General features: G+C 34.4%; 1 protein-coding gene across 1 annotated transcript in view; it reads left to right on the forward strand.

Annotated features, from left to right (window-relative positions):
- LOC111051876 (midasin-like) overlaps positions 1–15,129 on the forward strand; it is a 629,562-nt gene that overhangs the window by 55,625 nt on the left and 558,808 nt on the right. Inside the window, exons 20-24 of the mRNA XM_039437291.1 lie at positions 375–583; positions 6,795–6,941; positions 8,645–8,792; positions 10,380–10,490; positions 11,359–11,481. Of these exons, the coding sequence (XP_039293225.1) occupies positions 375–583; positions 6,795–6,941; positions 8,645–8,792; positions 10,380–10,490; positions 11,359–11,481 (738 nt within the window). The remainder of the gene's footprint in view (positions 1–374; positions 584–6,794; positions 6,942–8,644; positions 8,793–10,379; positions 10,491–11,358; positions 11,482–15,129) is intronic.

Raw genomic sequence — 15,129 nt, forward strand, 5'->3', positions numbered from 1 at the left:
TAAATTGATAATGTTTGAGAAAACATAACAACAGGTCAATGTAACTTACTGAGCGCGAGGTCTACTGTTCACAGAACTATTAGTTATCATCCCTAGTTAGATTTTGAAGTGTCCGGTCTCACAAGGTGTGAAAATATCAAGTGATAACTGAAATACTTGAATAAATAACATCTCTATCTCTCTAGTTTGTAGTACACTGTGACAATTATTATCATTATAATATATTGTACTCTTGATAAATTGAACACTTTATTCAGAGATGTTGTAGAATTTTTCCATAAATAAAAATGCAAATATGTTGTCTTTTTTAGTGAGAACCCAGCTGTGACAATTGATTTTTCATTTGTTCATTTTTTTTTTTTAAATTGTTTCAGGTGTGCTAGTGGAAGCGATGAGGAAAGGCCACTGGATAATCCTGGATGAACTGAACCTTGCGCCGACAGATGTGCTGGAGGCCCTGAATCGAGTGCTCGATGACAACCGAGAGCTCTACATTCCCGAGACCCAGCAGCTGGTCAAGGCTGACCCCAGGTTCCGACTGTTCGCCACGCAGAATCCGCCTGGCTTGTACGGCGGCAGGAAGGTTGGCCAATTTGTCTTGAAATAGTAGTCGATTAACTACTATTAAAATCAGTTGTGGATGAAAGCTTTTAATACCTTCCTCTTCACTATAACTTTGTTTCAACTTTTTTTCTTGAGTAGTTTTATATTAACCTTATTTTCTTGATTTGTTTTATATTTTGTATTAACCTTCTTTTCTTGAGGCCTATATTCTGTATTAACCTTCTTTTCTTGAGTTGTTTTATATTTTTCTATTAACCTTCTTTTCTTGAGTAGTTTTATATTTTTCTATTAACCTTCTTTTCTTGAGTAGTTTTATATTTTTCTATTAACTTTCTTTTCTTGAGTTGTTTCATATTTTTGTATTAACCTTCTTTTCTTGAGTAGTTTTATATTTTTCTATTAACCTTCTTTTCTTGAGTTGTTTTATATCTTTGTATCAACCTTCTTTTCCCAGTTGTTTTATATTTTTCTATTAACTTTCTTTTCTTGAGTTGTTTTATATTTTGTATTAACCTTCTTTTCTTGAGATGTTTCATATTTTTCTATTAATCTTCACTTTTGAGTAGTTTTATATTGAAAATTAAACCCCTATATTTAATGTAGATGTAATGTCTATAAAATCGAATAATTGTCCTAGAAGCCTTAGTATCTTGTAAATTTTATTGTGTGTTAAGTGTTGTATTGTTGCTTGATTGGTATGTTGCTTGGGTGATAATTTTAATAAGGATAACCTAAAATCAACTTTATCGAATAATTAGATAGCCAACTTGAATTCAGATATAATTCAATTTATAACTCTGTATAAGTACTGTGTTGTTTGTATGATGGTTTAAATTTAGATAACTTGAGGTTGTTCGGTATACTTTTTTTATTCAAATTGGATAATCTTTTTCAATATAATTGTTGAGGTCATTATAAGAGTGAGAAAAAGTGGCAACTGAAAGTTTTGGGTGGTCTAATAAGCGAGTTATGGGTTGTTGAAGTGCTAACTTTCCCGAGTCCGTTTTCTTTCCAGATAATAAACGGTTTCGACTATATAAACAGAACTTCTCTTAAAAATTCAAAAAAAGTATCTTTCCAAACTAAAACATTTTATTCCCCATATCGTTCATAAATAACATTTTTTGTAAATTCGATAACTTGTTTATTTTGGCATTAATTGCGAAAAAACGCATATTAGAACAAATCCAATGATATACTGAATGTATTAAAAAAAACTCCAATGGAAATTTGAAACCGTTTATGATCTGGAAAGAAAACGGAGTTTAGCACTTCAACAACCCATAACTCGCTTATTAGACCACTTAAAAATTTCAGTCGCCACTTTTTCTCGCTCTTTAATGATTTTGACAATTATATTGTAAAAGATCATCCAATTCAAATACAAATAAAAATTTGTACCGTACAGCCTTAAAGTCTAGAACTTGGCTAAATCCCGAGCTCGGAAACCGCCCCTCTATGTTCCACCAGACTTTATTCTATGATTTGAACTGTAGTCATTATTGAGTTATTTGTGGTTGAAATTATACTGTCCTCAGTTGTTAAGCATAGTGTGCTCTGGTTATTTTCTGTTTGTTGTGTTTTGTTTCATGTTTGTGCTACGTCTTTTTGTATTGCACGATTGGAATTACGTTGTGTTGTGAATACATTGTGTGTTCTGTGTTGGTATATATTTTTTTACCATATTTTCGTTGTATTGGTTGATTAAACAGTGTTAACTTGTAGATAGTGTGCTATGATTTTTCATCCTTGAGTTGACTCTTGTTCCTATATCCGATATGTTTCTTGAAGTTCCTGTATCTACTGTTCCTCAAGGGGGACCACTAATGGCCTTATTACAAGTTATTTGTTGACCGAAGCGAGGCTGATGTCTTAGTTTCGACTCGATCGGCTTTTGTCTGTTTGTACCGCAGTTACAGTCGCAGTTATTGTCCGATTTGGATAAAATTCGGTAGACATATACTTTGAAACAAGGCGCGTCGACTTATTTATAAGGTTTTTTGGAAATTTGTATTTTAAGGATAATAAAAAGGAAAAGGAGTCTCCTTCAAACGCCAATATTACTGTAAAAATCAGACAATAGAACTAGTAGTTCGGAGAACAGTAGAACTCGCTACACTCACTAACATCACTACTCACACACGCCCGCCTATTCACACACAAACACACATACAAATTGGATTTAGAGTATGATGATATATGCTATAGGATCGGTGGAGGACGCTGAGAAATAGAAGTTCTCTACACTTTTGAGCTCGGAAGCACGGTTGAAAAGATAAAAAATCTGAAACTTGGATTGGGAAAAAAATTCTAATTCCAGAAATTGAAAATTTTGGAACATGTGATTTATGAAATGAAACAGTTTTGAAGCGCTGAAAAGAATGAGCCCAATTTGAACCTGATCCGATAAAGTATTAAAAAGTTAGGTTGATTTTTAGGGTGAAATTTCCGAATAAAGGGCCGCCATCTTGAAACGGGGATAAATTAAAAAAAATATATATATACGTTTCTGCGCCTTGTTTCAAAGTACTTGTATACAACATTTTATTTGAATCGGGTCATAACTGCGACTGTAACTGCGGTACAAACATACAGACAAACGCCGATTGACTTGAAACATAGAATTCGCCTTGCCCATTCAATTATTCATCATAAATCAGCTGTCGAGTGGATTATTAATTGCATGCAATAATTAATACCTCAATGTAACTTAGTAAAATATCAGCTGTTGTGTGGACTATTAGTTGCATGCAATTGATAAATATAGTATGTCTTTAGTATTTTCTCTCGACCTTTCTCTGCTCTGCTTTCAACTTGGGTTGAACTGTTGCCAGTATGTCTTGAAGGAGATTAGCTTTTGATGTTAGCATTTTTGATACACCAACCCCAACAGTCATTAACCGTTTTCACACCGATATCTCGCCAATACGACAGGACAGGACAGAATTTACTCTGATGAACAGTATGGTACTTGTGGATGAGAATACTGCGTGAGGTCTACTGTTCACAGAACCACTAGTATTGTTAAGCTGTATGATTTTTTCTCATAATTTGTAAATATTGTGAATTAGATTGAATAAAATTTGAATTAGTAGAATAGAATGTATAAGCCACAACTTGACATATAGGCCAGTTATATAATAAATACTACAAACCATATTTCACATATATACATACTAGTAGTTCTGTGAACAGTAGACCTCACGCAGTATTCTCATCCACAAGTACCTGATTGAAACTATAGACCTTATGGAAATACAGCAATAGACTGGCTTCTCCACACATCTGTGTAATCACTTGTCAGCTGATTTATGATGAATAATTCTATAGTCTGATTTTTACTCTAATATTGGCGTATGAAGAAGGCTCCTTTTTCCTTCTATATTATCCTTGAAATGCAAAATTTCCAAAACCTTGTATATACGTCGACGTGCAATTAAAAAATTAACATACCTGTTAAATTTCATGAAAATCTATTTCCGTGTTTCGCCGTAAATGCGCAACATATAAACATTCAAACATTAAGAGAAATGCCAAACCGTCGACTTGAATCTTAGACCTCACTTCGCTCGGTCAATAATGCTCTGGGTCTTAGATTTTAAAATCCCCTACACATAGTTTTTTGTCAGAAATTCTTCAACTGAGTAAAAGGGGCTACTCTAGAATAGAATAGATATAAGCCCCAACTTGATGTCAAAACTTGACTTATAGGCCAGTCGTATATAGCCAGACATACCTGTATATAGCCAGATGTTCTCAAGAAGAACATCTCTAGACTCTGTTTGAACCTTTTGATTGTGTGAACCATAGAATATTATTGGAAATACTAAAAACTGTAGGTGTGAATGGTATAGAACTAAAATGGTTTGAATCATATCTCATAGGTAGAAACCAGTGTGTTGAACTTACCAAGGTGGATGGGAATGAAATAGTAAAAATTAAATCTCAAAAACTGGAGGTCCAGGCTGGAGTACCTCAAGGCTCAATTCTGGGTCCCTTACTGTTTCTGTTGTATGTGAACCAATTACCAAAAGAGTTAAAAGATCACAGAGCTCTGTTGTTTGCTGATGACACATCGCTTATCTTTAACAATTATTTATAAGGTTTTTTGAAAATTTGTATTTTAAGGATAATACAAAAGGAAAAGGAGTCTCCTTCGAACGCCAATATTACTGTAAAAATCAGACAATAGAACTAGTAGTTCGGAGAACAGTAGAACTCGCTACACTCACTAACATCACTACTCACACACGCCCGCCTATTCACACACAAACACACATACAAATTGGATTTAGAGTATGATGATATATGCTATAGGATCGGTGGAGGACGCTGAGAAATAGAAGTTCTCTACACTTTTGAGCTCGGAAGCACGGTTGAAAAGATAAAAAATCTGAAACTTGGATTGGGACTTGGGAAAAAATTCTAATTCCAGAAATTGAAAATTTTGGAACATGTGATTTATGAAATGAAACAGTTTTGAAGCGCTGAAAAGAATGAGCCCAATTTGAACCTGATCCGATAAAGTATTAAAAAGTTAGGTTGATTTTTAGGGTGAAATTTCCGAATAAAGGGCCGCCATCTTGAAACGGGGATAAATTAAAAAAAAATATATATATATATACGTTTCTGCGCCTTGTTTCAAAGTACTTGTATACAACATTTTATTTGAATCGGGTCATAACTGCGACTGTAACTGCGGTACAAACATACAGACAAACGCCGATTGACTTGAAACATAGAATTCGCTTTGCCCATTCAATTATTCATCATAAATCAGCTGTCGAGTGGATTATTAATTGCATGCAATAATTAATACCTCAATGTAACTTAGTAAAATATCAGATGTTGTGTGGACTATTAGTTGCATGCAATTAATAAATATAGTATGTCTTTAATATTTTCTCTCGACCTTTCTCTGCTTTCAACTTGGGTTGACCTGTTGCCAGTATGTCTTGAAGGAGATAAGCTTTTGATGTTACCATTTTTGATACACCAACCCGAACAGCCATTAACCGTTTTCACACCGATATCTCTCCGATACGACAGGACAGGACAGAATTTACTCTGATGAACAGTATGGTACTTGTGGGTGAGAATACTGCGTGAGGTCTACTGTTCACAGAACTACTAGTATTGTTAAGCTGTATGATTTTTTCTCATAATTTATAAATATTGTGAATTGGATTGAATAAAATTTGAATTAGTAGAATAGAATGTATAAGACACAACTTGACATATAGGCCAGTTATATAAAAAATACTACAAACCATATTTCACATATATACATACTAGTAGTTCTGTGAACAGTAGACCTCACGCAGTATTCTCATCCACAAGTACCTGATTGAAACTATAGACCTTATGGAAATACAGCAATAGACTGGCTTCTCCACACATCTGTGTAATCACTTGTCAGAATAATAATTATTCATCATAAATCAGCTGACAAGTGATTATAGAATTATTCTATAGTCTGATTTTTACTCTAATATTGGCGTATGAAGAAGGCTCCTTTTTCCTTCTATATTATCCTTGAAATGCAAAATTTCCAAAAACCTTGTATATACGTCGACGCGCAATTAAAAAAGGAACATACCTGTCAAATTTCATGAAAATCTATTTCCTCGTTTCGCCGTAAATGCGCAACATATAAACATTCAAACATTCAAACATTAAGAGAAATGCCAAACCGTCGACTTGAATCTTAGACCTCACTTCGCTCGGTCAATAATGCTCTGGGTCTTAGATTTTAAAATCCCCTACACATAGTTTTTTGTCAGAAATTCTTCAACTGAGTAAAAGGGGCTACTCTAGAATAGAATAGATATAAGCCCCAACTTGATGTCAAAACTTGACTTATAGGCCAGTCATATATAGCCAGACATACCTGTATATAGCCACATGTTCTCAAGAAGAACATCTCTAGACTCTGTTTGAACCTTCTGTAACAGAATAGAATAGAATTTATAAGCCCCAACATGATGCCGCAACTTGACATATAGGCCTGTTATATAATAAATACTGCAAACCATATTTCACAGAGTTGTCTCACTTTAATAGGGAGTCTGCTAATCAATTGCATAAGGGCCGATAAGTATTTTAGACGATAAGTAGTATCGTCTGAGAAGAAACCTGTGTGACAAAACAATTCTTTATTATTAAATAATTTTGATTATTAATCAAATTTTGATTTCTAGATGTATCATTCTTTACTATTTGTTTCCTAGATGTTATCTCGAGCTTTTCGCAACCGTTTCGTCGAGTTGCATTTCGATGAAATTCCGCCGCTGGAACTGGAGGTGATTCTACAGAAGCGATGTGAGATGCCAAGCTCTTATTGCAAGAAGCTTGTCGCTGTCATGACTGATCTACAGGTGAGGTCTATTCCCAAAAGAAAAAAAATTTAATGGGTTCAACTCAGTTTGAAATTTAGTTTTTATTGTTAATTTTTGAAAATTATTTCAATTAAATGGCGGTCATCAGTAGCAATCTTAGACCATTTATAGAGTAGACACGCTGGGAAGTCTAGCCTCTGAAGCCAACATCTACTGCCAAATCCGCCCATCTTGACGTCACAAGCTAACAACAATGCATTGTTCAACAACAATGTAAGTTAAACACCACAAACACTTACACAACAAACTGTTGTGACGTCAAGGTGGGTGGATTTAGCAGTAGAGATGTTGGCTTCATCGACTTTTACAGTATAATTTACTAGTACTTTTACTTGTACTGTATAATTTAAGCCGTCAATGGACCTTACGACTGTCATATTTCAGCCGGGACCGACAATTTAACGTGCCCATCCGATAACAATTAAATATAAATATTTTGATGATAGTTGAACATGGAAGAATAAAGTTCATGCTTTGCTGAAACCCATCTTCAATAATCTATACTATAATTAAGGAAAGAACTGGCTTATACACGTACGGGATAGGAAAATTTTGTTTGACGCATCATCACGTCTCAACTACTGGACTGATTAACTTGAAATTTTGCAAATACATTCTTAATTAACCGAAGATGGTTATAGGCCTATTTTCAATTCTTCAAGATTTCATTATGTTAAGTTTTAAAATAGCACAGGATTCATGCTAGTTGAAAATATATAATGTTTTCAATGAAGGTTCAAAGGTTCCAGTTTCAATTAGACAAATAATTTGTCTTGCATTGAAAATTAATGAATGCATGTCGGTGAAAAATTGCGAAGTAGCAACATTCAAGTCATGGATAATCAACAATAAAATGAATAATTAATGAAATTCAAATCCAATTAATCATGAGAAATTATCACTTAAACTCGTTTGGACTATTTTTCCTGTTAAAATTAGGGAGAGAAACAATTTTGGGATTATCCTGTTGATTCCCTCCCAATCATTCATTTGATGTTGTGGATGTAAATGGAAATAAATAAATTTTATTGCTGAGTACTCTTCAGAACTTCAGGCGATCGTTGAACACTTTATTTTTGAGGTAACCCCATAGAAAAATATCCCATATGTTTAAATCATGTGAGCGTGCTGGCCATAGTTCTTTGAGAATGGCAACATCACCGTCAATGTCACCTCCCAGCGTTATGTGACAATGTTACAAACGTTTCTGCGCCCCAAATTAGAACTTGCTAAGGAACATTACAAAAAGCCATACGAATTTACTTTTTTATTTATAAAATACGTTTTTTTAAATATCAGAAACGGGAACAATGAAACTATAGTGAGGTCCACGTTATAATGACAGTATTTGATCAACTTTGGTTTTGCTATCCTTGTCTATCATTCGACAAAGCCGGTGGTACTATCCTTTTCTAGGTCCACGAAGATGCCAATTATGTTTTTGACAGTGTAGAAATATAATTAATTAATGCAGAGAATCGGCATTCCTATTTTTCTATCTTTATCCACTGCCATTATAACTTGGACCTCACTATAGAACTTATTCGTAAATGTTCCATAGAACTCGTAAGTGTTCCAGTATTCTCCTATTCTTTAGCTAAATTGAGTATTTAACTTTTGTTGATATGTTATTGTATTAATTTTATCCAATTTCCGTTAATATGTTATTGTTGTAATTGTAGATGCGCAGAAGAGGTAGCGCAGCGTTTGCTGGTAAACAGGGTTTCATCACTTTGAGAGATCTTTTCCGTTGGGGCGAGCGGTACAGGCTGGCCACCCAAAATGCCACCGAAAAATTCTACGATTGGGACCAGCATTTGGCTGATGAAGGTATGTTTGTTCTATTCTGTAATTAGATTCACTTCAACCTGTCAGCATACTTTATAAATAGCATCAAACCATAGAGAAACAATAGCATAAGTAGATATTCCATGCTATAGGGCGTTTATGTCGCAACTTTTACTGTTACCTCAAGCCGATAGTCCACGTAGTTCTTTCCCGTGAAGCTTTATGACGCTGGTAGTCTCTCATATTGTGCCGTTCATACACTCTTACCCGGTCAAAACAGTAAAAATCGACAATAATCGACAGTAATCGGCTTGAGATAACAGTAAAAGTTGCGACGTAAACGCCCTATGGGATTTCTACTTACCCTATTGTTACTCTATGATCATACTCTTATAGGCTACTTCCCATTCGACTAAATACTGCTAACACAGACATTCGAAATGAGTCTCGCTGTAAATCTATAATAATTATTATTAAACGAAAGTCATGATTAAATGCTGTAAATCAATTGTAAAGCATTGGAACAAATGCAATTTCCAATTTATTTGCTGCTGTAAATCTATAAAATAATGTTATATCTGTAGTGATGTCCACGTTATAATGGAAGTGGAGAAGGATAGGAGAAAACGTTGCCGATCCTCTGTCTTGTCAACGCCTTCTATAGACGGTAGCTGATACAGGTTTATTGATCTAATAATTATTAACTGTTCATTCTCGTTTAAAATAATCAATTATATTTTATCAAGCAAGAAATTATATTTTTCAATGATTCCATAATTAAGAAAAAACATTTTGTTAATTATTAATTCTACATTGTTAAAATACTATCTGGCAACAGAGCAAAGCGTGAAAGAGATAGCGCTATCCGCTTTCTTGAATGACAGACAAGGATAGCAATACCATTGCCAATCAAACACTGCCAGTATAACGTGGACCTCTATATTATTATCTTTAATATTTTCAGACATGTTTTATGCTAACTTTGCCTGTTCTTGTTGAACTTCACTGAATGTCATATTTTATGGTTAATTATCTTCCTTCCCTAGTTACTTCCTATAAATTCTCACGACACCAAATCCTCATCTCGACATAGTTTATAGTGATGCTAATTAATCCATATTGATTATGTTTGCAGTGATGCCAAGTTTACAGTGTTTATAATTTATATAGTATAGCTTAGTTTACAGTGATGCCAATTAATCCATATAGATTATGTTTACAGTGTTTATAGTTTATATAGTACAGTTTAGTTTACAGTGATGCTAATTAATGCATGTAGATGACAATTATTCATAAAATAGAATCATAGTACTCTTTGAAACTAATAAAATAAGAATACAAATTATAACTTCTAGGACCTGACTCTTATAACCTGACGATGGTGTGATCACCAAAAGTAGTACATAGTTTTAATTTCTATTCTCATTCTATTATTTTATTAATTTCAAAGATTACTATAATTCTATTTTATAAATACAAGAAAGTAGCCCTAAATTCATACATTTCAAGAAGATAAAAATTATTTCACTATTGCCTAGTTTCATATTATTGATGTTTGAAAATTTGTTTCCTGTGACAATGTTGTATTTTTTTGTTGCTGCTAAAAACATTTCTCTTTCTATGTCACAGGTTTCCTAGTACTGGCAGGTCGTGTACGTAAAGAGGAAGAGAGACAGACAATCATAGATGTCATTAATAAACATTTGAAAAGAAAGGTTGACATGCAGAAACTATTCACATGTGAGTTGCATTTGTCTGGTTTTTATTGGTTCATATTTGTTTATTTTATTGAAGTATTGAATTTCTCTATCCATTACATACTGCTATATGTTTCATCAAGTTTTTACACTTGAATGATTAGTCTGCAAGTCGTCATTTTAGGGCCGGTTTCCGAGCTCGGGATTTAGCTAAGTTCTAGACTTTGAACAGCTGGAGTCAGTTGCAGCTTATATGATGATCTTTATTTTCTCATTTATATAATAAATTGAAGACATTTTTTCCTGACGAAATGAAACATTCCTAAATAATTCAAAATAACTGAAACTTTACACTATTTTCTCTTCATTTTATTTTGTGTTCAATTTTCTATTTTTTCGAAATTTAATTTAAACGTGACTTTGACTATGACTGCGACTACGCCCCGCTTCGGAAAACCAATTTTCTGACTGCAGCTGTTTAAAGTCTATTGAAACTAAATCCTGAGCTCGGAAACCGGCCTTTAGTGTCAAAACTTCTTTTCTATTCTATTTTACTGTAAATTTCACCATTATTAAGTGACCAGTGATTATTCTCTGATACTATACTATATATTCTCTGATAAAGCTGATACTATAATATTGTAAGACGGTTATGCTTATGATCATGATGATTATCATCAAAATAATTATTATGATCATAATAATCTTAAATGGAAATAATAATTATCATAAAGAATGATAATAATGAATCTGAATTGTTAATTACTATGTAAACGAGTGAATAAATTTGTCAGAAGATTGTAGATAGACATATGTTTGTTTGTAATAGTACAATATCCCACTGTTCTGTGGTTCATACTTTATTCCATAGGTTTTTGTAATAATTTTCAAATATAATTTTGTTCATCTAGTGAACGAGAACACGTCCTTTGTGACAAAGCATATCCTGGAAGCATTTGTGAACGCAGAATTGCCTGAAGGATTCAAGCACATTGTGTGGACTTACAACCTGAGACGTATAGCTGTTGTATTAGGTAAGTTGCTATCATTTTCTTAATTTTAAATCATGTTTTCATAAGTAAAGCTTATTTCTAGGCTATTTCTAGGCTTGAACTGTATGAAAAGATAGATTAGTAATTTATATATGAAACTAGCAGGAAACCCGTGCTTCGCAAGGGTTTATTTTAAAACTTGACGTAATGAAATCTTGAAGAATTGAAAATAGGCCTATAACCATCCTCGGTTAATTAAGAATCTATATGCAAAACTTCAAGTTAATCAGTCCAGTAGTTCAGACGTGATGATGCGTCGAACATAATTTTCCTATCCCTTACGTGTGTAAGCCAGCTCTTTCCTTTATTATAGTATAGATAATTGACCATTAACCCTATATATTTAATATAGATTTAATGGTCTATTAAATCTAATAAGTGTCCTAGAAGCCGGGCCTCAGTATCTTGTAAATGTTATTGTGTGTTAAGTGTTGTATTGTCGCTTGATTGGTATGCTGCTTGGGTGATAAGTTGAATTAAGATAACATAAGATATAATATATATAGGCTTGAACTGAATGAAAAGATAAATTAGTAATTTTTATATGAAAACTAGCAGGAAACCAATGCTCCGCAAGATTTTATTTTAAAACTTGACGTAATGAAATCTTGAAGAATTGAAAATAGGCCTATAACCATCCTCGGTTAATTAAGAATCTAAGTGCAAAATTTCAAGTTAATAAGTCCAGTAGTTCAGACGTGATGATGCGTCAAACATAATTTGTCTATTCCGTACGTTAATAAGCCAGTTCTTTCCTTTATTATAGTATAGACGAGATTGATATTTCTAGAATGTACAGGGTGAGCATAAAGTCTTGCCCTGATTTTAAAAATGTATTACAGAATAACCGTTTGAAATATCAATTTATATCTGGCGCTGTTACATAGGTTAGTGTTAGTAGTTTTTTAATATCACTTACGTTAGTAAACTTCAACGTGTGCCCTCTTGGTAGCCCGGAGAATGTCGAAGCGGTATTCCAGTTCTCGCCAGGTGTTTTGTAACATGTGTTCTGTCACAGTACCCACAGCAGCTTGTATCCGAGCCTTCAATTCGTCGATGTCAGCAACTGGTGTGGCGAAGACTCTGTCCTTGATATATCCCCATAAAAAAATCTGGTGTGGTACACTCACACAACTTTCCTTGCTCATTGAACTGGGAGCCTCATTCTTAAACGTCAATAATTTAGAGAAATAACATAATAATGTATATGTGTGTATATAATTGTTTTCAGAGTACTTTTTCCTTTGTGTAAATTGTGAAATCCGACGATTTTTTAAAAGTCGTCAAAACAGCTGTTCTACAGATGAAATATCTCGACTATGTGTTATTTTTATAGACTGCTCTACCTACCTACCTCATGCAAGAGAAGGAGGTTACAAATACCATTTCTCAAGAATGGGGTGAACCCCCCATAGTTTCCCAGAAAGGAGACTCATGCCAGTTGGAGCTGATAAATAACTATACAGAGTATGAATTTGAAATAAATCAGTCGAGTAATTTTTGAGAAAATCGTGAAAAACATGGTTTTTCAGTAATTATCCGCCATTTTTCTCGAGAATATTACGCAGCTCCTGCAATTTTCCTAGAAATGAGACTCATGTCAGTTGATAGGGCTAATAAATAGCTATCCATGGTATAAATTTGAAGAAAATCGTTAGAGCAGTTTTCGAGTAAACCATGAAAAACATGGTTTTTTAGTAATTATCCACCATTTTTTCCGCCATCTTGAATTGAATTCTATTGAATTTCTTATGGTCCTCATGGTATAAGGACCTTAAGTTTAAAATTCCAAGTCAATCGGTTGATTAGGAATGGAGTTATCGTGTTCACAGACATACACACATACACACACACACGCAGACCAACACCCAAAAATCATGTTTTCCTCCACCTACTGTCTAAAGTACTTACTTTACTCCCTGAAACATGATACTAAAGTGTCACTTTTTCGCTCTAGGTAGTAAAAAACAGAAAAACTCCCTAGGGAGTAAAAGTGACTCCATTTAAATAACATGGGAAGCATCTCTATTTTAAAAACTTACATGGTAATAGGTTAGAAGGTCTAAGCTCAGATGAGAAAGCGTAATAGAGGTGTCTGTCATTGAGTCAACTGAATTCAATACCACAACCAGAAATTTGATCAACTCATGAAATATATGTTTGTATGATATTATATTCTTAATATTAGTAGACGATAAAAATTTATACAATTTTTAAAATATTTTATTCTATTCAAAATACCAGCCAACAAATATTTTTGATCTGCATTCTGCAATTCAAATCTGAACCGCGTGTCAGCCATTTTTGGTAGCCCAGCTGATATAATTGTTACACTTGGCCGATAGATAGCGCAATCAGCAGTGCCTATCAGACGACCGGTTTTTAGGTTTTAGATTTTAGGTTATGTTGTTAGGAAACATTGTCACCAATACGTAAGTTATTAGAATGATTTAATTTGCAGTTTCTATAAAAAAATGTAGATGGAGGAAAAATGTTGTGTACATCACGAGCGAAAAATACTTTTTCTCCCTCAGGAAAATTGTTGCCCTCGGCTTCGCCTCGGGCTTCAAACTTTTTCCCTCAGGGAGAAAAAGTCGTACTTTTCACTCTAGATATACAAATAACTATTTTGGACTCAGGGGACCTTGAAACGTATAGAAAACTTGAAATTGGGGTACCTTAATTTTTTTTGGAAAGCAATACTTTCCTTACCTATGGTAGTAGGGCAAGGAAAGTAAAAAGTCAAGGGGAGTAATGTCTGGAGAGCGGGGTGGCCAGGGTGTTGGACCACCCCTTCCAATCCACCGATCCGGAAATGTTTCATCTAGGAAATTACGCACTATCAAAGTCCAGTGGGGGGGGGTGCTCCATCTTGCTGGAAAATTATCCATGGTTGGTAATCTTCTAACTGTGGTGCAATGAACTGTTGCAACACGTCTAAGTAAATGTTAGCGCTAATGGTTTTTTCCGTGAAGAAAAACGGCCTAAAAACCTTGTTGTGCATTAGGCCGCACCAAACATTAACTTTTTCACTGTCTCGCTGTAACTGTACAGGTCAGTAGCGTGTGGATTCTCTGATCCCCATATACGGACATTATGCCTATTTACCATTCTACTGACCTGAAAGGTGGGTTCATCTGTAAAACATATGCGATTTAAGTAATCGTTAGCGCCATCAATCCTGTTGAGAATCTCAGTTGCGAATTCTGCACGTCTCAGCAAATCATTCGGTTGCAAGGCCTGCACGATTTGCACTTTATAAGCATGCAACCTAAGCCTTTTATGAAGAATTTTCACAACACTTGCTTGCGGTATTTGAGGTTCACGTGATGCTTGACGAGTTGATTTAGACGGACTCCGTTGAAATGATTGCCGAACACGATCAACAGTAGGTTAGGTTAGGTTAGGTTATTCACTCACACTAGGCCTGCCACTTCTAGGAAGATCTTCAACGCTGCCTGTTTCTTTGAACCTGTCATACCATCGCTTTATTGATTTAACATCAGGAGGGCTGCGTCCATAAGAAGCCCTAAAATTACGCTGAATACTGATGGGCGATTTCGTTTCGTGAAACCAAAGCACACATTTTTCCTGCTTCGACGCCATTTTAACCGCAACTAACGTGAACTA

This window comes from Nilaparvata lugens, chromosome 11 (assembly GCF_014356525.2).
Source record: "Nilaparvata lugens isolate BPH chromosome 11, ASM1435652v1, whole genome shotgun sequence".
NCBI lineage: Eukaryota > Metazoa > Arthropoda > Insecta > Hemiptera > Delphacidae > Nilaparvata > Nilaparvata lugens.